This window comes from Echiichthys vipera (assembly GCF_963691815.1).
Source record: "Echiichthys vipera genome assembly, chromosome: 19".
NCBI classification, from domain to species: Eukaryota; Metazoa; Chordata; class Actinopteri; order Perciformes; family Trachinidae; genus Echiichthys; species Echiichthys vipera.
In genome coordinates, this window is record NC_139844.1 from 15,034,516 (window position 1) to 15,057,381 (window position 22,866).

Sequence of the window (22,866 nt, forward strand, 5' to 3'; positions counted from 1 at the left end):
ATTTAGCCAAGAAAAAAAATCTACTTTTAAAGCAGATTATTTATGTTCCTTTTCCCCTTATGACTGATTGTCAAACTACATAATAAAAGAAAGTTCTCAGTCATTTATCCTCTGTATGTGTTTTTATGTTTTAAAAACGACCTAACCTGAGCTAGATCATACACAATAATTGCAATCATATCACAGCTATTTCTTTTTATTTTTATAAGTATTAGATTGACAGCAGAAAAACTTAATTAAACCTTATTAATTAGACTAATTAGACTTACCTGCACAGGCATGAGCAGACTCTTACACCTTGTGTTGAAGAGAGAGAGATGCTATTTTGTCCAATTTTCACCTGACTTATTTCTCTTTTTTCCTTCCTTTCCCTCCAGCGGACGTACACGTTGATCGTAGAGGCCTGGGACTGGGACAACAGCACACGCAACAGTGAGTCTAAACTTCACTCACCTTTAAGCGCCACCTTGTTGTCAGTTTTGACAAGTGGCACTGACTGATGATTGTTTTTTTTGGGATTTTTTTTTTACATATGGCAACAATCTAATCCTTTTTCGTTTTATTATTTTCAAGCAAAAATGCCAAAAGTAAGCCACAAGTAATGGCTGCATCTAAAATATGGATATTTGGCTTTTTTATTTTTTTTTACTTTATATTTTATAGTAACTGTTATATTTTATTGTCTCTAGAGAATTATGAGGGACATTTTCCAATTTTTTTCTGAGATCGACTGAGTAATTAATCCAGTAAAAGAATCTGCAGGTTAACTGATAATAAATATGTTTATTGGCTACAGCCCGAGTTAGAATGTTCCCTCCTGTCCACATCTTTTATGTGTTTTGTGTATCCAGGTCGTAAATGGAAACTTGATTGAATTCCTGCTTTAACACTATAGGTTAGCAGGTGGAAAACATGTTGTACTGTCATCTGTAGCGCTTCATATAGAATACACATCTTGGTTCTGCTCAGCTATGTTGGCCGTGGCGGTCAGGTCTGACCAGCTGTATCCTGTTTTCCTTTGGTTATGTCCGCTGGATGGACTCCTGTATAACCCCTTTTTCCCGTCTGAAGCAGTAGCCCAGTCTGGGAGGAAGAGGACCCATTGAGGACTATAGTGTCTGCATGTGTGGATATAAGCTTTGATGTGTGGAGACGGTGGCATTTTTCACGAATACCTCTCTGCGCTCAAGCCTGCGTTTATATCCAGAACCTTACCGTCCCCTCCAGTCCAAACTCTTTTATTTATATGAGGTCATTACATCCTGTTTTGTCCATAACATCAAACACACTTCCACTCGAGAATGCAGACAATGGAGAAGAAATAGATTTTGACATCACAGCGCTTTGATTAGACTGTTGCATGCCTTGTGTTGTCGCTGTTTTTTTGTGCCTGTGGGCCTCCCAGTAATTGCGTACATTTACAGTAATTAGTTCTGATGTTTCCGATGGATGTAAGGCCTCAGTGTCGCTTGAGAAAATGTCCCAATTGATTTTCTGCCAGCTGCTCGCACTTAAGTCTCAGCCAAACTGCTATGAAGTAGCAAAAGGATACAGGGCATAAGAAAACATTTCACTGGCATCAAATGGGGAAAAGACACATTTCTTGGTCTTGTCTCAAAGTATAGAATATAAAATGGACCTTTTGAAGCTCACGCGGGTTTGATTCATTCTATGTTGAATTGCTGTTTGAAAGCCGCACTGAGCCTGCTGTTGGGTCAAAGACATCAGCTGACTTCAACATTAATGTCATGGGTTCATGAAGCACAAACGTCTGAAACAAATGCTCCTTTCAACCTCCGTGGGAGATCACAAGGGACTCTTTTTGTAGTGGGGACACTCCTGTAAGGTCACAGTGAGCTGCTGTAGCGATATTAGCCTTTTCTTCCATTTGCAGGTGGGGTCAGGCAGGTCACACTCATTATTTCATTCATTTTGTTTTTGGTACTTGTTTTCACAGTTAATGTGTCATGTCACGGCACATACATCAATCCTCGTGTGGAAATCAGGGCTTGGTTTTCACGGTTGGTGTTCAAAGACATATTAGATTAAAAGACTTATACGAGACTAGAGCCAGACTGGTATATTGGCGTATCGCTGACATATTGTAGCTGTGTTAATGTTTTCTAATATAAAACCCTTTTTTACAGAACATATATTACAGAAAACAATGGTGTGATAGAGTAAGAAGCTTGACTGCTTTGAGACGAGCTGTAGGTTTTTTTATCGCTGCAGTTGTGTTTATGGCATTTCAAGCTTCCCAGTGGTCACATTATCAACAGGCATCGTATTTTTTTTCATAGCTTTGCAGACAACAACATCATGATGTGTGTGGTTTTTTTTAAGTTACCTACGCACTGGCATTGAAGACTGGATTTCCCCCAGTTTCCTCCACTCATACTCGGCACAGCACAGGAATCCGCGTGCTCAGATCCTGCCTCATCTCAATGCTTTACACATCACACGTCATATCCTGAACGCTCAATCCTAAACTGAAGGGCAGAAGGTGTACAGCGGGTAGATATCAAGTTGGATCAGGTAGTTTAGTGGCCCATTAGACAGCCATTCTAGTAATTGATAGCAGTTTTCACTGTTGCCTCTGCTAAAAATGTTGTTATCTGACTGGAATGGTCATTCATTTGATTTTTTCTTAGGTCCTGCTCTTATTGTCTTTCTCAACTTAACTCATCTTTAACTTCTTTTTCTGACCAATAGCTGACCCTCATAACCAATCATTAACCTTTAACAGACAAGTAGGAAACAAGCAGGAAAGTCTTCGTCACATCCACCTGCGAGATTATCATTTGTTTGTCTGCCTGCTATACTCAGTGTGTGGGACGGCAGATTTGACCCGCCACTCCTCATCGATATAATGGCATTTGTCATGTTGCTCTTGCTGCTGCACTAGCAAGTTGTGTTTTTAAGCTCTGTATTTGTTGGATGTCTACGGGGCAACGAAGCGTATACCACTGCTAAAAGGCAGTTTGCCAGTGCTTAAGTAACTCCAGTAAAAGGCACTTATGGTTGCACGTGTACTAACTCTTTAACTGATCGTAGTAATCTGTCAAAATTGGTATTGGTTAAACAGTTAGTTATTAACATCCCTAATCTCATCCAAAGTAAAAATCTGGTCATATGAATTGACAAGAAACCCTCGAGGCGAACTGTATTGCACGATAAGAGGCGTGCAAGGAAAAATTTTGAAATGGTGTGCATCCGTAAGAAGACGCTGGAACTTGTCCTTCGGCCTGAGTCAGCACCGGCCTCATGTCTTGTCCTACGTAGGAGCCTACCAGTGTGTGGGTCTGTCAGTGAGATTCCTCTCCTCCGTCATGTCCTCCAGTGTGCCGCTATTCCCTTCCCCCTTGTGTCCTCAGGAAAGGCAGCCGGCTGTGTGTTTATCGAGCAGGAAGTGGAGTGGACTGGGCGGCCCGGCTCAGTGTTTAGACACCGAGGTAGCGAAGCCCGGCTTGGGCCCGGAGCCCATTGTTCTCTATCTGGCAACTGCCGGGAGTTATTTCTGTTATTGTTGCTTAATTCTGTCTGACATTGTGGCAGTCCCCCAGCAGAGGAAGGTATGCGTGTATATGTGTGTGTTGGTCCCTGCTTGCTCACTTCAAAATGTCTATGGTGCATTGCCACCAAAGCCATGGCGAAAAAAGGAAATCGCAGACCCCCTATTTCCACAGAGATTGTTTGCTAGTTTCGATCCCACTGTGATAAGATTGCTTTCTTTCTGGAAGCCGGCGCTGCGGCGAGCCCCACGGAGACAAACAATGTTTAATGGGAGTGTTGGCGTGCCAGAGGCTAAATGGCAGCAACCTCCTCGACATGACGGTGCACATACAGACAGCTCAGAAGGCACCGCTGCTATCACCAGAAAATAGATCCATTTGCAGACAATGAATTTCAATTGCATACTTATAATTCAGTGGGTAACACACACACACACACACACACACACACACACACACACACACACACACACACACACACACACACACACACACACACACACACACACACACACACACACACACACACACACACACACACACACACACACACACACAGAGTGATATCAAAGCGTCTGTCTGCTGAATAAGAATGCACCGCTTTTCTTGTGAAGGAATGACTTAACGTCCGAATGAGGGAGGTCCCACATCATTGTTTGATGTCTGTGTTGCAGCGGCTGATGGCCTTCTGAGTTTTGTTTGCGATCCCAGCTGACTTCGGGCGTCAGGCGGGGTACACCCTGGACAGGACGCCAGTCAATCGCAAGGCACATAGAGACCAACAGAGACAGACAAACATTCACACTCACGTTCACACCTACGGGCAATTTAGAGTCAACAATTAACCTTAACACGAGCATGTCTTTGGATCGTGGAAGCCAGTGAACTGGGAGAGAACCCACGCATACACAGGGAGAACAAGCAAACTCCACACAGAAGGGCCCCAGCCGGGATTCGAACAAGGAACCCTCTTGCTGTGAGGCGACAGTGCTAACCAACTAAACAATGAGCACTGTACTACATTTTTATTGTAGAGATGTTGGTTATATCCTCTTTAAATATGGCGTTTTCTGTGTGGAAGTGTACATGTTAAAGACTAGTTAGACATTTTGTGAAGTGCACTTAGTCACTGTCTTTCTGTTTAATGTCTCCAGCAGTTTTTGGTGCTCTCAGTTCTGTGTATCTGTTCATTCTGTTCATCCACTTGGTTCTGTGGTCAAAACAGGACAAAAATATTCACAACTTCAACATCGACTCATTTGTCTTCGTCTGTTTTCTTTTTCAGCCGACGAGGAGCTGCTGATTGAACGCAACACTCACACCGGCATGATCAACCCCGGCGACCACTGGCAGACCATCCTGCACGACGGGCCGGTGGCTCGCCTCATCTATCGTATCAGAGTGCGATGCGACGACAACTACTACGGCAACAAGTGCAACAAGCTGTGTGTTCCTCGAGACGACTACTTCGGTCACTATCGCTGCGAGCCTTCAGGGTCACAGGTGTGCCTGGACGGCTGGATGGGCTCCGACTGCAGGACAGGTGAGCTGCAGATGTCCCACACAGAAAAAGACGGACATGTTATTTTCTATGTGAGTCTGTCAAGATGACCCCACAGTGCACGGAGCAGTCTCATGAAAAGACCAGACTTTCTTTTTAGAGCTGCAATGATGAATGGATTAGTTTATCAACAGAAAACTAGACGGTGACTATATTTATAATCTATTAATCATGTTAGTTATTAAAAACAGGTGCCAAACATTTGAGCTTCTCACATGTGAAGGTTTGATGTTTTTCTTTGTCATGTATGATAATAAAGTGAATATCTTTAGGTTTTGGTCAGAAAAAATATCTGAACAGATCACTTTGAGCTGTTGGACATGGTAAACGATGAATTTTTTTAATAAAGGAAAATAAGAAGAAGGCAGCTTAATTGATAATGAAAGTAATCATTAATTGCAGCCATACTTTTTTCTATGAACAAATTGTTGAGGAGGCTATCTATAGTTAAGACTTTACTTAGACCATTTAGTTGATTAGTCATTCAATTAATTGCCAACTATTTCTATAACTGATCCATTGTAAAAGATGTTTTTAAAGTGTCTGCAGGCTCTCAAATATGGAGATTTCCTGCTTTCCTCTGTTAAATATCACATCAAGCTGAAAATGTTGGGTTTTGAAGTGACAAATCTGACTTTGAGACGAACATTTTTCACCACTTTCTGATATTTTATAGAAGAGAAGATTAATTGATTAATCTAGAACAAAATCAGCAGATCAATCGAAGATGAATGTTAGAATTTTTTTTATTTTTTTTTAAACTCTAAGTGTGTAAAGTGTTCAGATCATCTGCCGATAGTAAATGTAGTTATCATTAAAAACTTCTGATGCGGTGTTCTTACTTGACAGACACACCAACTACTGTGCAAACAAAATCCTAAGAACAGAAAAATTTCAGGAAACACAAATTCTTTTCAGTTGTACAAGTGTGGTTTCCAAAAAAGCATTGGTGGAAACGCAACGTGCAGTGTTGAGGTCGTGCTTGTGGGTGGTGTAGAGAGAGTGGGGGGCCTCAATAAATCACCCAACTGACCTTAGAAGACGAAGGGTGAAACGAGCAGGGGAGGGGAGAGGGGCTAGGGTTGTTTTTAAGAGGGGGTGTAGTGTTGTACATGCAGGCTATAAAGATGTCCCTTCCTCGCCCCCCACAACCCTGGTCAAGGTGCCATGAATTCTCACGTCTTGTTGCACTTGTTAGAAACAAACAAACAAGCTTTTCCTCCTCCCACCTTTACACACCGTCGCCCTGCCTTGTCCCCCACTTCTCTCTGGATCACTTATAAATAAATTGTTTTTATAAGAAGAAATGTAAAGTTACACGTCTCCCAATTGAATGTAATTGATTCTCTGTGTCTTCTTGTTGTTTTTTTTTACTTAGCAATCTGCAAGCAAGGCTGCAACCTGTTACATGGCGGCTGCTCTGTCCCAGGGGAATGCAAGTAAGATTAACAGGAAAATCTGTCTCTTTCATATACGGAAATGTGACTGCTCAAATCCTTTATTTTCTCCAGGAGTCTTTATCTCTGGCTGCTTTGGGTTTAGATCAATCATACTGTACACGCGGTTGGATTTTTAGCTCAACAGAGCTGGGATTTCTGTAAGAACTGCAGTCGTGGTTATCATAAAGGCAAGCGAAAATGTGTGCACAGAGCGATGGATTTCAGATGCCGAACGGAGACCCCTTCACTTGAGGTAGCCTGTTTTTTTTTTTTTTTTGGCGTCAGCCTTTTTCTTTCCTCTTGGGCATCTCCGCTTCGGTTCAGAAGAAAAGGGCAATGCCGCGCCTGCCTTCTTGTATTTTTAGCCACCTGAAATCCTTCAGAGAATACCAAGCATCTCATCAGCTCTCTGCTGCTCTGACCGAAGAAAAAAAGGGAGTCCTCGGTGTGTGTGCGCGTGTTGGTGTGTGAATTTGACCACAGGTAAACGTGCTGGGAATTGTCATATCCCCTCCCCATCCGCATTGCAGTCCTCCTTGAAGGGCAGGGGGGAAGGAAAGGAAATTAATATCCCACTGTGTTATGTACATTTCCCAAAGTGGAAATGACAGTTAGATAAAGTGACGTAGAATGGCCCCATAGGTCCACGTTTCCAGGATGTGGTGCATCCCGTCGTCATTTGTAACCCCCCCCCCCCCCCCCCCCCCTTCCCCTCCTCCCACCTGCCAGATGGAATGAGACACTTCTTCCATTATTAGGAAACAGGGTTTTGGCTCGGAGCCGGAGCATAACAGGGGGGATGACCAGTTTTAGGAAACGGCTTCACATTTTTTGTCTGCCCCTTGTTCAGTATCCTTATTCCAGTTATCAGACAGACAACAGAGGGAAGCATCTTATTCTTCTGAAAATGTCAAGTCCCAGTCAACAGGAAGAGTGACATGAATAGAAGAGCAGCAGTAAAGAATCTTCCTGCAGTGGCATGAATTTAATGAGGCCTCAGGTCACAGAAATGTGGTATTAAATCCCTCGCCTTCTCCCTTTCATTGCCTTTATTTCATCACAGTTTTATGGGCTTTGCCTCATTTGCCACAGGCTTTTTAAGAAACACAAAAGCTGGTACGTGCCTGTTGTTATTACGCTGCTGCATTGAGGCGTTTTATTAGCACACATTATGCTTGTTCTGACATATCCTCCCCCTAGAATCCATTGGGTAAGCAATGTAACACATTTTTCAGCACTCTTGAACGCTTTGCAAACTTTGCCATGTCAAAGTGCCAAGATGTTGGAAACCAACTCACAAGAAACACCGTGCCTGCACCCGTAAGGTGTTGGTGATTAATTATAACATCAATATGGCCACAAATTGCCTCTTTTGATCCATTATTTTAAAAAGCAGTGAGCGAGTCTCCTTGCCAAAAGTACTGTTAGTGTTATTGCTACATTGCTGTCAGACCCTCTGAAGCTAATCATATACAGTGGAAGAAGCATGCCAAGTATTCCCTGATGACCGCCCCCCACCCCCACCCCCAGCCAGAGAGATTTCCGAAAGGCCTCGTCTCAGAGAGACAGCGGTGCCGTCTGCAGGAGACTCAAAATAGCAGTCAATTGACAAGACAGCTGGCTCGACGACACCACAGCCCTGGAATAGCCTAGCACTGTCATGAAGCTGCAGGCGCATGCACACGCGTTACTGTATACACTCAGTTGTCTCCAGTCGCTCGCTCTCAGAAGCACCGTGCCACCCTCGTAGCTCTCAGTCGCCAGACTCTAACCCGAGCATGGGAGCCGCTGGAAGTATTCTTAACCCCTCCAACCCTGGAATGTAACCCTCCACTAAGATTAGTTGGCAGGAGGCCGTGGGATAGGTTGAACCAAAACCAGATACAGTATTAGGTGTGTTTCAACTATTAGGCAGGTTGCACCCAAAGGCTCAAATCAGCCACTCATTTTGTCCCTTTTGCACATTCAGTAACTCACTGGACTCTTCCCCACTAACTTAATAATAAATGTTATTATTTTTAATCGTGCACTTCTGTGATGGGTTTGGTTTTGAGAAGCTTGGCTTTTTTGTGGCAGCTTGTCACTGGACTTGAAAGAATACTAAATTACCATTTACGTATCAATTACTCGCGAGCGTTGCCTTGATTTTGTGGCGAACATTTCATTTTTGTCACGTCTCCACATCAATCGATTAAGAAATAAGGAAAAGGCTCTTCTTGATTTGTAAGTGTTTTGCATTGGAAAAAGTGTGTTTTTATCAGGCTTCATTGACTTTATTTCCTGGATACTTCCACTCCATAAGTAGGATCTTGTGCACAATGAAATCCATACGATGATTTATTTATTTTTTGATCCCCTCAGTGTTAAGCTGAATGAATATTAAGTTCTGTTACCAGTTTTAAATAAGAAATACCATTTTTTTATTTCCTACTTTATATTGACGTCTCATTTAAAAATTATTCAATAGAGACCTTTGAACATGTTCTCCAGAATATGAACACATTAACTTAATATCTTGATCTAGTGCTGTTGAGAGAATGGTCGTTTTAAAGAAAGTGCAAAGAAATAAACGTAACATGTGTGAAATTATTTTTGTGGCTTTGTTTGACAGGTGTAACTACGGCTGGCAGGGCCAATTCTGTGATGAATGTGTGCTTTACCCCGGATGCGTCCACGGGACCTGCAACATCAAGTGGCAGTGCAACTGTGAGAGGAACTGGGGTGGCCTGTTGTGTGATAAAGGTATGGAAAAGTTTTTTTTTTTTTTTTATGTAGTTTTTTTCAAGTTTCATCTCCTCCCACACAAGACACTGGCAGAGCGCCTGCTTTCATCCTGCACATCCCCTCAAGCTACAGTTGCCTGGAATCGATGAGTAACAAGTGAGCGAGCTACTGAAAAGACCTCTGAAGAAGCAACATATCACCGTGTAGAATACTGTTAATGTTACACCTTTTCGGGAGGGGTCTTAAAGAGACAGACGGTGAATACAGGTATATTCAGACAGACAGTATGAGAACAAAGTGTTTGTTTTAACATTAAAGCATGTGGATATATTCTAGTAGAAACACAGAATACAAATAGCAACGTGAAAATGAGCAAAATATGTCCCCTTTCAAAGGTACCTTAACCTACCTTCATATGAGCTCTGAAACCTCTCTAAGCAGCTGGATAGTTTTACTGCCTGTGTGATCCGAGCAGCAGCAGGGACACTCGATCCCCTCACATCCCTTCGTCACAGAGGGCTCTTCGGGGGATGAGAATGGGTCCTGAGATCCCCAGTGGAGACAGATCCTCGCTCTTTTATTTACCAGCCTTTAGGGTGACCTGGCAGGTATCAAACAGGGTTTAGTTGACTTTCTTCTGTACGCGGAAAAAACAGATAAGCAATCGAAGAAGAAAAAAGGACTTCTAAGAGTCTAAAACTGACTGCTTGGCTGTATCCTGTAAATACTGTAAATCCTCCATCATAATGAAGTGCAGCAGAGTGGCTGTGAAAACACTATGTGCTTCCTGTGAAAGCTGACAGCTGGTGCTCTATACCGAGTGAAGATCCCCAACAAGCTTCCCAGGAACTCCCGGCACCAGCAGGATAAAATTATGGTGAAACGAGCTAAGTGTCTGAAGGGGCTGAGTGATGAGGCGGCTGTAACGTCCCTTCAAATAAATACACGTAACAAACGTAACTGCCCTAATTTCATCACGTTTTCTACAGGTTCGGTTGGAAGTCTCATTCGTTAACATTTTCTGGAAATGTTAAATTTCAACAACATTTGTCTGCAACTTTACAAGCCTTGCACATCTGATTTGGCGCTTCACTTCACTGCTCGACCAGAGACTGTAGAACTTTTAGTACAGTGTGGTAACAGGGCTCAGTTCAGTGTCAGCAGCATTGCATATAGACAAACATGATGCAAAGATCTTTATTACGGATGGACACTTTTTGCAGATAATTCAGGCAGGATGGATGAATTCAAGATTTGATCTAAAATGGGATAATACCAATCACTAAATGAGTGTTGCGGTGTCTTTCTCCAGATCTCAACTACTGCGGTCGCCACCAGCCTTGTGTCAACGGAGGAACATGCATGAACACTGAACCAGATGAGTACCACTGCGCCTGTCCACAGGGATACTCTGGAAAGACCTGTCAGATAGGTGAGTGAGAACCCAGGCTAGAACCCGCACTGCTGTCTTTGAAGGGTGACCAAGATCTTCTGTCATGTACAATATTTCCCCTTTTCACTGTGGTCCCGTTGGATTCATTAATGACAGCATTTCTTTGCTGTATATGAGGGTAAACTGAATATCTTTTGGTTTTTGGACTGTTGGTTGAATAAAATGAGCGATAAGAAGATTCATCTTGCGCTCTGAGAAATTGTGGTGGTTATTCTTTCTAGAACGTCTGGGATTTTTGTCCATTTAACGATCAGTAATCAAGAATAGAAACAATCCTTACTGTAGTTTCTGTACTTAAAGGTCCAAATTGTAAAACGTCAGATGTCTTCTTTTTTTTTATTCTTATAAAGCAGGTCGAGAGTTTTTATAATACTGTGAAAGTATCAGAACATTGAATCCACAGAGAAATGCACACAGCCTATATTCAGAAACTGTGTCTTTAAACGAGCCGTCAGGACTTACAAGTATATTCTGACAAACAAAATGAGAAAAGTAACGTGTTTTTTGAACATTAAAGCATTTAAACATGTTCAAATAGGAACCCAATATACAAATACAGAATCAACCTGAAAATGAGCAGAATATGAGACCTTTTGGTACAGATATACAAAGGTAGGAAATAATTCTATGCTAGCATGCTAACAGCTAACAAAGGACGCCTTTGATATAATCTATTGGAAATGGTTGCTTATCTACAGCAAGCAACAAATGGTAATGATTCACTTCTTCCTTCTTTGATGACACCTCTCTTCCTCCATCAGCCGAGCACGCCTGTGTTTCTGATCCGTGCGCCAACGGTGGTACATGCCACGAGGTTCCCACAGGGTTTGAGTGCCAGTGTCCGCCTGGCTGGGAGGGTCTGACCTGTGCCAACAGTGAGTTATATCTTTCACTCTGACACAAACCCTGTGTTGTTCAGCATCCACTTAGCTTCATTTGGACATGTTTACTTCAGTTAGTCCAAATCTCTCATCCCTCCTTCTTGTCCTCTTTCTCCATGATATTATTAATGTCCAAAGTCTTACTCGAATTCAGCACTTTCCTCAAATGTTGCAGTTAATAATAAATAAACAGTGTGAGTTGAAGTGTTTGTGTTTTTTTTCTCAGATTTGGACGAGTGTGCCTCCAGTCCATGTGCTCAGGGTGGAACCTGCATCGATCTGGAGGACGGCTTCGAGTGTGTGTGCCCTCCACAGTGGGAGGGGAAGACCTGCCAGATAGGTGAGATTCATCACTGGAGATGGTTAAAACATTTTATTTCCCATATTCAGGATTTCAGTTTTCTCTGCAAACAACTCTACATTTCTACAGGGAGATGTGTTTTTGCAGTCGTTTCTTTCCTATTTGTTCCTTTTCCTAAATCAAATCACACACACACACACACACACACACACACACACACACACACAATGCTCAGGATATATGTTTTTGTATTCAAATTGGAACCTGAGCCCCCTTGGCAGAGCACGAGCTGTCAATATCCTGGACGAGCTGGCAGCTGCACCACTCTTTTTTTTTTTCTCTCAATGATTTTATGAGCTACTAGTGTGTCTATATCCGGCTGTTTGTTTGTCGCTGGTGGTAGCATTCGTTTGTTTTTTTCCGCTGCCGCCCTGGCAAGCGGACGTGAGCGGCGAGAAGCCAGGAAAGGGATTAGGACCAGTAAACAAAGTTGGAGTGTGTGCGGGGTGGTAAAGGTAGGAAAAAGATCCCAAGAGTACAGTGTCATCTTACCAGCTCAGATCTCAGCTTACAGGCAGCCATTGGCCTCCTGTCTTACCTGGCGTGTGTGCGTGTGTGTGTGTGTGTGCGTGTGTAGTTTAGGGTTTCAGAGGGAAGACAGGTGTGTGAGTGAGCACAGCAGGACTCCCTGCAGCCTGTCCCCCCTCCTCCTTCCCTTTTGAATATTTGAGCAGCGTTTCTTTTCTTTGTTGTTTCACTTTTGAAGTCTTTGGAGGTGCTGGAGGTTTCTGTTTGTATTTTTGTTAGCCCTCGCACACTGATCTGACACTAAAAGGTGGAGCTAGAATAACTGCAGTCTGCGATTGTTGCAGACGTTCCTCTGCATCGTCAGTGAAGAGATATGGAGTGGAAGCTGGATGGAGCAGTGAGGAATGAAAAAGGTTTTTCATTGCATGGCTGTACACGGCTCTTAACCATCCAGTAACAACCGGCCTACATTAAGGATCCTGATCTAGTGTGTAGGTACATGTCCATATGGGTTATGTACGGTTCTAAAGGTACTATACCGAAAGTGTTTGATGGAAAAGCAGCTTAAAACAATTCTGCTTCAGTCTGAGGTCTTGAGTTTTTGACCTGGAAGACGTCACCACGGACTCTCAAAATATGCAATAGAGCAGTCGCCCGATGTAAAGAGGCTGAAGGTCCTCAAGGCAGCGGCCACAGGTTCGACTCCGACCTGTGGCCCTTTGCTGCATGTCTCCCCCCCTTTCTCCCTCTCACCCTATTTCCTGTCTGTTCTTCATAATAAACGCTTGAAAAACTACCAAAAAAATAATCTTTTAAAAATGAAAAGAAAATACTGTATTTATGCAATAAACATATTTTGGGCATTTTATAGATTAAATCACTGTATAATAATGTATCTATAACTATATAATAATCACAAACCAACTGATAGATTTATTTATTGTGGAAATTTCATCCCTTTATAGTTATGCATCATTGATAAATTTAATCATTCTTTGTTTTTTTGTAAAATAAAAAGGGGTAGTTCAGTGATTTTAATATTGCAATGACATAAAATTTGTAGACTTTGATTTGTTATGATAATTATTTTTTAGGAAAGAAAAGTCTCTGATTCCACCTTCTTAAATGTGAATATTTATCCTGTGTCTTTCTTCCTCTAAGACAGTAAATTAAATATCTTTGAGTTGTGGACAAATCAAGAGATTTGAGGACAACTTCTTGGGCTTTTACTTCATTTTTCGTCATTAATACACATTGAAAATAATCTTCAGCCCAGCAGAAGAGACTATTAAACAATGATTAAAATTGAGGCTGAGGTGTCCTGACTTTTACTCCTTACTGTCAGCTCCAAAAACACTGGATCCTAATTTCCCATTATGCAACCAACAGCATATTTTCTCCAACACATGCTTTGTGTTAAAAAAGTCTCCGAGTGCAGGTCGAGATAACTAACCAAATAAAATTTGGGGCTTCTGGTCTCTTTTCTTTTACTTTGTCCTTTTTTCTTGGTTTGTTTTAATTGATGGACTCGGTCTCCTTCTACTTCCTGCCTTTCACAGATGCAAATGAGTGTGCAGGAAAGCCCTGTGTGAACTCTTATTCTTGCAAAAATTTGATTGGCGGATATCACTGCGACTGTTTTCGGGGATGGTCCGGACAAAACTGTGACATCAGTCAGTATTTATTTCCTTTTTAAAAGTCACTTCTAAATTATTGCCCTTCCACTGGCGTCCTCTTCTTCTTCTTCTTCTTCTTCTTCTTCTTCTTCTTCTGGTTACTTCCAAACGCCTCCTCTCACTTCCTTGACTCACAACACAGGTGTAGTTTGGCGTCACTCGCTTTCCCACATTTGTTGACCCGTTTCTTTCTCGTCTTGGCAAACTGAATCATCAGCAGGACTCAACTTGCATGCCCAGTTCATTTCTCTGGATGTAATGCATGCCCAGTTACACTCTATACAAGGTCTATCTGGCACTCTCTTGGCTTCACTAGTTATTACTTTTCCAAACTTGGACATAACCTGTGCACATGCCACATTGTAGATCACACCTGATAGGGAATATAAAGTGATACTTATTTAATAATGTTTAGTAATAAAACTTTACATTTTAACGTGTTCTTCCTCTTCAGACATCAACGGCTGCCATGGTCAGTGCCAGAATGGAGCAACATGCAAGGTATGGATGTTTTACTTTAAAGCAGTGGAATATAGCTTTAAAGCATGGGTGTCAAACTGATCCAGTAAAGGGCCGTGTGGCTGCAGGTTTTCATTCCAACCAAGCAAGAACACACCTGACTCGACTTACTCAATCACCTGAACTGTCTTCACACAGTTGATTTGTTGGACCAGGTGTGTTTTTGATTGGTTGGAATGAAAACCTGCAGCCACACGGTCCTTTACTGGATCAGTTTGACACCCATGCTTTAAAGCTATGTTCCACTTCATCCAGTCGTTTTGAACTTTGCGCTGCGGTCACCTGCTCTGGATGTTATCACTCCATGTAATTGCCTTAATCTGTTATTTACAGCCTCATGGATATGGGTTAGAAGGCTGTTCACATGGTAACGGTTAGGACCCCTTGTCGCCCCTTTTTAACGGTCTGGAAGTAGCGTTGTTAATTCAAACAAAATAGATGTAATTTGTATAGGTTTAGGCAACAAGACTACGTGGTTAGGTTTAGGAAAAGATCAGGGTTTGGGTTAAAATACAAAAGAGTGTAATGTCCGAAAGTCAACTGAAAAAGTCACCGTTTCACATGGGCCACAAACTTTGGTCTCCCGTGTGAAAGTCCTGTGCACGTCTGATCGATCCACCACCTTAACCTTCCTCCTTACTTGGAATTTTTGGTCTTTTTAAACTTCCGTCACCACATACTACATCATTTTACAGCACTACGGCTAGGCAGTTTATAGTGACGCTGATAGGTGATCCAGCTTACCATTACGATAGATGCTAATGGTTTACTAAAGCAACCAGTCGTTCGAACGGCCATACCGCCTCATATCTGTGGTAGTGAAAAGCAGCTGATGACACCCATTCAATTGTCTGACAGCGACTGCTGCACGCATATGGGCCTAAATAGCTCGGACATCTCCACCCACCGCCTTGTGTCGTTGCTTCTGAACTCTTCATTTTTTTATTTTTCATCTTTAGGAGAGTGCCAGGGGTTACCACTGCCAGTGTCCTCTGGGTTTTGTTGGCACTCACTGTGAAATCCAGAGGAATAAGTGTGACAGCAGACCGTGCCAGAACGGCGGCCAGTGCCACCCAGTGTTGGACGGCTTCGTGTGTCAGTGCCCGCCACAGTTTGCTGGACAGCTTTGTGAGGTGGGTCTCATGTTCAACAGGTCACATTGGATTGGATTATTGTGGATACAGTGATGGTTTATAAGCTGGTGGTCACCTTTATCACCTTTGGACTGCATTAGTGACACATTTCATGTCTGAGAAGAGAGACTTTAGGCACACAGTGGGCCAAAAACATTTTTTTTTTTTTATGTATTCTTGTCATAAACCGCTCTATCTTTGTGAGGTTTGTTCATATGTCAGATTAAAAAAACTCTCCTAATTAGACACATTTGTCATAAATGGCTCAAATGCGAGGAGTGCATTTGTGAGATTTGATTATTAGCAAAATTGATATAAAGCTGTCAATAACTTGTCAACAGAGCAGCACATAACTGACAGATATTTATAGGAAATGGTTTGACATGAAGTTAGATGCTAAAAAACATCCAGGATAACACTTTCTATGTTATCCATAAATATTATAAAATGGAGTGCTTATAGCACCGTGTAGTTCCTACATGCTCATAAATATCCATAGTGCTTAATAACAATAATCATAACAAATCATAAAGGATTTCATAATAATGTATAATCTCAAGTATCATAATATGTCAATTGCTGGTAACTCAATTACACCTTTTTCAAGAATTGTAGTGTATTATAAGTTTCATGGTAGTTTTAATTTATAATGCATTGTTATAATTGTATAATAGTTTCATTATAACACACCACTGCATTGTAATTTAAGTATTATAAGTAATTAAAAAATGCATGAATATCTGAGTGCTTACAACTATAATTATAAAGTGCTGTAAGCACATTATTATGCATTGTACATATATTTTATAATATATTATAATCACTGTTATAATGATTATAATGAAACTATTATACGTAATTTTGTAATATCGATGGTTATTAAGCATGAATGTGTCAGATTGTTTTTGGTGAGGATTTCGATCAAAAGAAGAGAATATTAATATTTAGTTGACAGTCATTTTGATTTTGAAAATAAACACAAAGTAAATTCCAAACGGCAGGAGTCATTAAAGCACAGTGATCTCAGCCAACTGTCCATTGCCAAATTATGACTAAAAGTTGTGTAATATGTTCCCAGCCCAACATGCACAGCCCAGGTTTCATTGCAGATTTCTGTTCTAACAGATCACTTTGTCTCATACAGACCTGGCATATCGGTGTCTTTGCTGCAGCGTTTTCTATTTGAGGTGTGTGTGTTTGAAGCTAATGTAGGTTAGCAGTGAGGAAACCGACACTACACTGCATCTCCTGGGCCCTGAATGGAGGACATTGCTGGTCAGGAGCCAGTCCTGTTTTAGCATCTCTACTATAAATATGAGACTCTCTGAATGAGGTGACGCTGGATTTCTGCCCGCATACTACAGAGCTCTGATGCCCGCTATGGCACGGTGTGCATTCCTGCCCCGTAGTGCCAAAACTACAACACGTCCTGCATCATATTTATCTGATTAGTGTCTCCACTCAAGTACATAGAAGATTTATTGTTTAATGGTGTTTTTGCCACTTCCTGATCTGAATGATGACTTTAGAAGACAATAGGACAAATTGAGTCGAGCATGCTAAGTGGGTATTCAGACTAGATCAGATGGTCCGGCGAAAACACAAGTCCTCTCATTTTCCCTGATCAGAGTTGTCACAGTACCCTTTGAGGCTGTGTCCCATTAAGTAAACATCGCTGCCGCAAGAAAGTTTTAAAAAACAAATTTATCCGCCTGGAGTTTGTGTAACAGCTGATAGTTTCCTACAACAAGCTCCAGCACAAAGCTCAGTCCCTCCGTCTCTTTGCTTTCTCTACAAAAAAAAGCTGCCTTCAAGTGCGGTCTGAAATGCCAAGATTATAACAACGATTTGAGGAAAAACAATAATTATGAACTATAAAGTCTACTTGTTGTGCTACATCAGTTACAAAACTCAACTCACAAATACAAGTTTCTATGTGAATGTTTACCAATAAACTGAGACAAATGGGCATGGTTAAGATTATGTGTTAAGGAGTTGAGAAATGGGACAAAGAAGAAAAAAGTGTCCGTTGTCATTCGGTTGGCATTAAATCCACTCTGTACATCCTGTAAACCAGACTTGGAATTGACAGGAAACCTGTAACCTTCTCTATATTTCCATGACATCTGAGCAAACCCGACAAGTTGTTATCAAATGTGCGAGAACAACTATTAAATGGACCTCATTAATTGATATCAACTGCTGTTAGGGTGAAGAATTAACTTCTAGCCTTGTGTTTTCAGGTTAAATGTAGTTGCATGTGTAATGTTTGCTTACAATGGATCAGAATGAGAGGAATTTGGGTACCAAGGATTTTTTTTAAATTAAAAAACAAAGCACAACAAAGACGTTCCAACACACATTTTGTTGTTTAAAGGTTCAGCAACCTAGTGACCTAATTATTGATTCCTACTTCATAATGCATTCAGTTTAAAATATCCTGTGATATTTATTTTGTGAAATAAGAGTAACCTCCTTTTGAACGTCGCAAGCAATAACCAAAAGCCAGTTTTATTGCAGAATGTTTTTACGGTTGACCGCAAGTAAATTATGACGTTGCTTTGTGGTTTTCAGCTACAAATAAATTCTCAACCTGTCTTGCTGCAATGAAAAATGTCTCTAGGCTGTGAACAGTCCAAACAGAGAGTTAATGTGCTGAAGATTTATAGACGCTCTTGTCCTCAGACACGCTCCCCCTGACCACACACGTGCAAATAGTAAAGAAAAATGTATCTGGCCCTGACACTTGGGGTAAAATAAACTTTGTGACCGCAGACTTCAGCCACCCTGTTGCCCTACTCTTACTCCATCATTCAGCTCCTTAAATGGCAAAAAGGGTGCAACCGAGAGTTTATGCACAGTAGGCTTCTGTTTACAGAGATTTTCACTCTGTATTGCTGCATGTAGAAATGGCAAAATATGTCACCGTGGCCTCTAGGCGGATTCTTTCTGTGTCACGGGGGTATGACAGATGATTTATCTTTATCATATTCACTGCGGCTCTCCATGATGTTGAATATTTGCCCTCATAATGGGCTACCTTTCTCTCTCTGTTTCTCTCTCTTGTGCGAGGCTTCTGTCTCCAAATAATCTTGCAAGATTAAGTATGGTAAAGATGTAAAACCAAATGCATGGATTTCCTTGATGAGCTTAGGGAAAGTTTGTGAGGCTTAGTTTGCTTGTCCACTTACCTTCCATTTGTTCTGAACAGCAGCGGTGGCTTTAGCCACGCTAAGCCGCTCACCAACACAGACTTAAAGATTTGCTTTCTCCGTCGCTCATTTGGCTTCACTTGCATCTACACTTTAATAATAACCAAAGGACCGTTTTCATTTAAAAATCCCTCTAAATTTCCTCAGATCTCTGGCTGGTCCCCCTCAGATGCTTGTGATCCAAACCCTTGTGAGAATGAGGCCAAGTGCCACAGCATGGACCAAGACTTCTACTGTGCATGCCCCGAAGGCTACGAGGGGAAGACGTGTGAACGACTTAAGGAGAACTGCCAAATCACCCCATGTCAAGGTGACGGAAGTTGTCTGCGATGACGAAACGGTATTGAACAAACTGCTGTTTCAAAGAAAAGAAATACATCTGAACCGTGTTTTTTTTTTTTTGTAGTGATTGACAGCTGCACTGTTGCTGTAGCGACCAACGATTCAACCGGAGTGCGGCACATCTCCTCCAATATCTGCGGTCCACGAGGACGCTGCATCAGCCAGCCAGCGGGCAACTTCACCTGCATGTGTGATCCCGGATTCAGTGGCATCTACTGTCACGAGAGTACGTAGAGACTTATGCCTTTTGACTTTTTTGTTAAAGACCAAAACGAAAACTGAAATTTCTTTTGCCTTAGTTTTTAAATGATTGAAAAAGGAGTTTTTTACTTAAAATGAATTGAAAAATATTGTAAGCATTTTATTATCATTATTTTATTCCATAAAACGGCACAAATATCTGGTCATTTCTTCAAAACAGTTCAATCTGGTAACACTTTCCCCCAATTTTGACCATAATTTAATACTGTAATAGATGGTTAACGCATTATAATGCTGTTGCACGCAACTGTCAGGATTTTTATTTTTATTTTTTAAATATATTTTTATTAGCCACCACCCAACAATAACACTCAGAAAATAAGAAAAAACATGTTTTTTAAAGTAAATAAACCATAAAAAATAAATAAATACAAAGACGATAAAATAATAATAAAAAATGAATTCAATATATATTCACATTTAAAATGACCTTATATTTAATTTCAACTGTATGATTGTGTGTAATAGACCTCTATAAACATTTCTAAAGTGTGTATGAACTACTTATAAATGCTAAAAAGGAGGATTAAAATGAAGTGTTGCTAAGAATCATAGACAAACATCCTCTGAGTGAAGTCCTGCTGAAACTGTTTTGTCTTTTTGTAACCTCCCCCCCCCCCCCCCCCTACACTTTTTCAGATATCAACGACTGCATCAACAACCCCTGTGGAAACGGAGGGACCTGCATTGATGGCGTGAACTCCTTTCAGTGCTTCTGTCCTGACGGCTGGGAGGGTCAACTCTGCGACCTCAGTGAGTCCCTCGCCCCCAACATAAAATCAGTGCAGTTATTCACTTTTTAGCCACTCTGTGCACCATTTTAAATAAACAAACGTTGCCTGGGGCTGGACTAAATCGAAGACAGTTTGATAAAGATAGAATCATGTAAGTCTTCCTCCTCCCTCCAGATGTCAATGAGTGCAGGCACAACCCGTGTAAGAATGGTGGGCGGTGCATAGACCTGGTGAACGACTTCTACTGCGAGTGTGCCGACAACTGGAAGGGCAAGACCTGTCATTCTCGTGAGTTATGTTGACTCTCTGTTAATGCGTGTCTTTATGTGCATAGCTTTGCTGGGGCCCCAAATCATGCTACACATCTCTGTATGCTATGAGTATTTTAGATCAAAGGAATTATCCCTTCAAAAATATTTTATTAATCCTTTCCCAACAGCAAATATCACAATAATTTGTAAATCAATATGGAGAAAAGAAGGGAGAAATAACTAAAATATAAAATAAAAAAGTGTTCCCATGTTGTTGTGTTCATGTCATATTTTCGTTATTTGCACATTGTCAAGCTCAAAGACAAAGTTCACATTACACAGAATAAGTATTAAAAGGAGTTTAAATAGGCAACTGCAGAGGACCAATTACATTTACACCTTGACTTAGATCACAATTCTCTAGATATTGTATAAAAGGACCCCAAGGTTGATTGTTTACCTTTTTATTAATGCAAGTTTTCCAGAGGTTGAGTTATGGACAATTCTTTAATCAAATAAATTAACTTTGGTTTCCCTGTCTTCTTCCAAGAGAGAGAACTGTTTTTGAAAGAAGTAAGAAAGGTTTAAGGCAGCATTATGAATCCTCCTTTCTCACTCATGCTATGAATAGTCTTACAAAGGTCACGTGTGAGTGTGTAACCTCCAGTGTTTCTGTGTAATCCTGGCCAGGCGAGAGCCAGTGTGACGCGACCACCTGCAGTAACGGAGGCACCTGCTACGATCACGGGGATGCTTTCCGCTGTGCCTGCCCACCAGGCTGGGGAGGAAACACATGCAACACAGGTGAGGCCTCAGGATGGCGTCTTATCGGAGATGTGAGCTGCGGTTCAGAGGTCTGGAACCAGGATTATTTAAGCTTAAAGGCGTCGTTTACACTCCTGTTTTGAAATGCGTCACGGTGATCCGAACACAAGTGGACAGTCGAGACACATCAGCGTTCACATCTGTTTCTATCATGCTGGACAGCTGACGATATCAATGGTTGGTCGACTTCGTCCAACTTATCGTAAAATGGGAAAGTTCTGATGCTCTGTCCCTAAAAAAAACATCAACACACACATTTTCCAGTAACTTCCTTCTTGAGGTCCTAAGTAGGTGACACTGTCATGCAATTTCTACCTCCAAAGAACAAATTCAGAGCACATCAGCAACTCCTTACAAGCCTCATAATTACGGACAACATTGTGTTTTCACAATGTTACTGATTCAAACACATTTCAAGGTCCTCAGGCATTCATTTTAATGCCTTTATAATCCAAGTTTCCGTGCAACATTTCAGGTTAGATAAGGTCAGGAAAAATATCAAAGCTGTATTTTCATTTTCTATTGCCAAAACACTGTCATATTTGATTTATTGTGCAACTATACTGTTCATACTATTTCTGTTTTTTTAAGATCTGTGATCTTTGACTAATGCTTTCTTTCTCCACTCCCACAGCCAAGAACAGCACATGCGCCTCCAGTCCTTGTTCCAATGGAGGAACCTGTGTGGGAGGAGGAGACGCCTTCACCTGCATCTGCAAAGAGGGCTGGGAGGGCCCCACCTGTGGCCAAAGTTAGTTTCTCTATGTAGCTTTGCATTTTTACAACATACAAGTCGCCATGCTATACAGCCATAAGTTACTTATTATAACATTTCCTTGCTGCATTCTATGTAAACTTCAGGATCTTATGAGATATTTTATGAAGTGGTGTTTGAAAGTGTCCAACACCAAGACCTGCCATATCTAAGAGCTTTAAATGTCACAGTAATGTAAGCAAATGTATATTTATCAAGACTACGCATTTGAACACACTATATAAATATATATATATATATATATATATATATATATATATAATCTATCAAATATTTGAAGGAGTTTTGTCAGCAAATCAGTACAGATTTTGTATACAGAAATGTATGCAAATTGTGCCCGCCAGATCTAAAAAAACAAGTCAGAAAATCTGTCACATCAGCGACGATACATTGAGTCAAAGCATCCAGGAGTAGCTCATTTTTTGAAAACAGTATGAAATAAATGAACGTGAACTTGTTCATGTTTTGAGATTGCGAACTAAGTTCAAAATTGTGAACTATGGACGTAAACAAGTTCATTTTTATCTGCCCTAATCAACTTTGAGGTAGCTCTCGATAAGTGTGAACTTGCACAACATTGACTAAATGTCTTCCTTTTTGTCGTTCTCTTTAACAGATATCAACGACTGCAACCCTCATCCATGGTATGTACAGTTTCCTGCCTCACACACTCCTGTGGTGTAGCCAAATTCCCCTCCACCACCTTTTATCCCTGTCTCCCTCATCTCCACACTTCACA

General features: G+C 41.2%; 1 protein-coding gene across 2 annotated transcripts in view; it reads left to right on the forward strand.

Annotated features, from left to right (window-relative positions):
• Nucleotides 1-22,866, forward strand: part of jag2b (jagged canonical Notch ligand 2b) — a 49,972-nt gene that overhangs the window by 19,541 nt on the left and 7,565 nt on the right. Inside the window, exons 3-19 of one of the 2 annotated variants that reach the window (XM_083934338.1) lie at nt 378-432; nt 4,798-5,055; nt 6,452-6,512; nt 9,124-9,254; nt 10,549-10,668; nt 11,451-11,564; nt 11,797-11,910; nt 13,959-14,072; nt 14,530-14,576; nt 15,554-15,727; nt 19,087-19,249; nt 19,346-19,507; nt 20,182-20,295; nt 20,451-20,564; nt 21,218-21,331; nt 21,987-22,103; nt 22,744-22,771. In XM_083934338.1, the coding sequence (XP_083790464.1) occupies nt 378-432; nt 4,798-5,055; nt 6,452-6,512; nt 9,124-9,254; nt 10,549-10,668; nt 11,451-11,564; nt 11,797-11,910; nt 13,959-14,072; nt 14,530-14,576; nt 15,554-15,727; nt 19,087-19,249; nt 19,346-19,507; nt 20,182-20,295; nt 20,451-20,564; nt 21,218-21,331; nt 21,987-22,103; nt 22,744-22,771 (2,000 nt within the window). The remainder of the gene's footprint in view (nt 1-377; nt 433-4,797; nt 5,056-6,451; nt 6,513-9,123; nt 9,255-10,548; nt 10,669-11,450; nt 11,565-11,796; nt 11,911-13,958; nt 14,073-14,529; nt 14,577-15,553; nt 15,728-19,086; nt 19,250-19,345; nt 19,508-20,181; nt 20,296-20,450; nt 20,565-21,217; nt 21,332-21,986; nt 22,104-22,743; nt 22,772-22,866) is intronic. The other variant, XM_083934339.1, reaches the window with a different exon arrangement.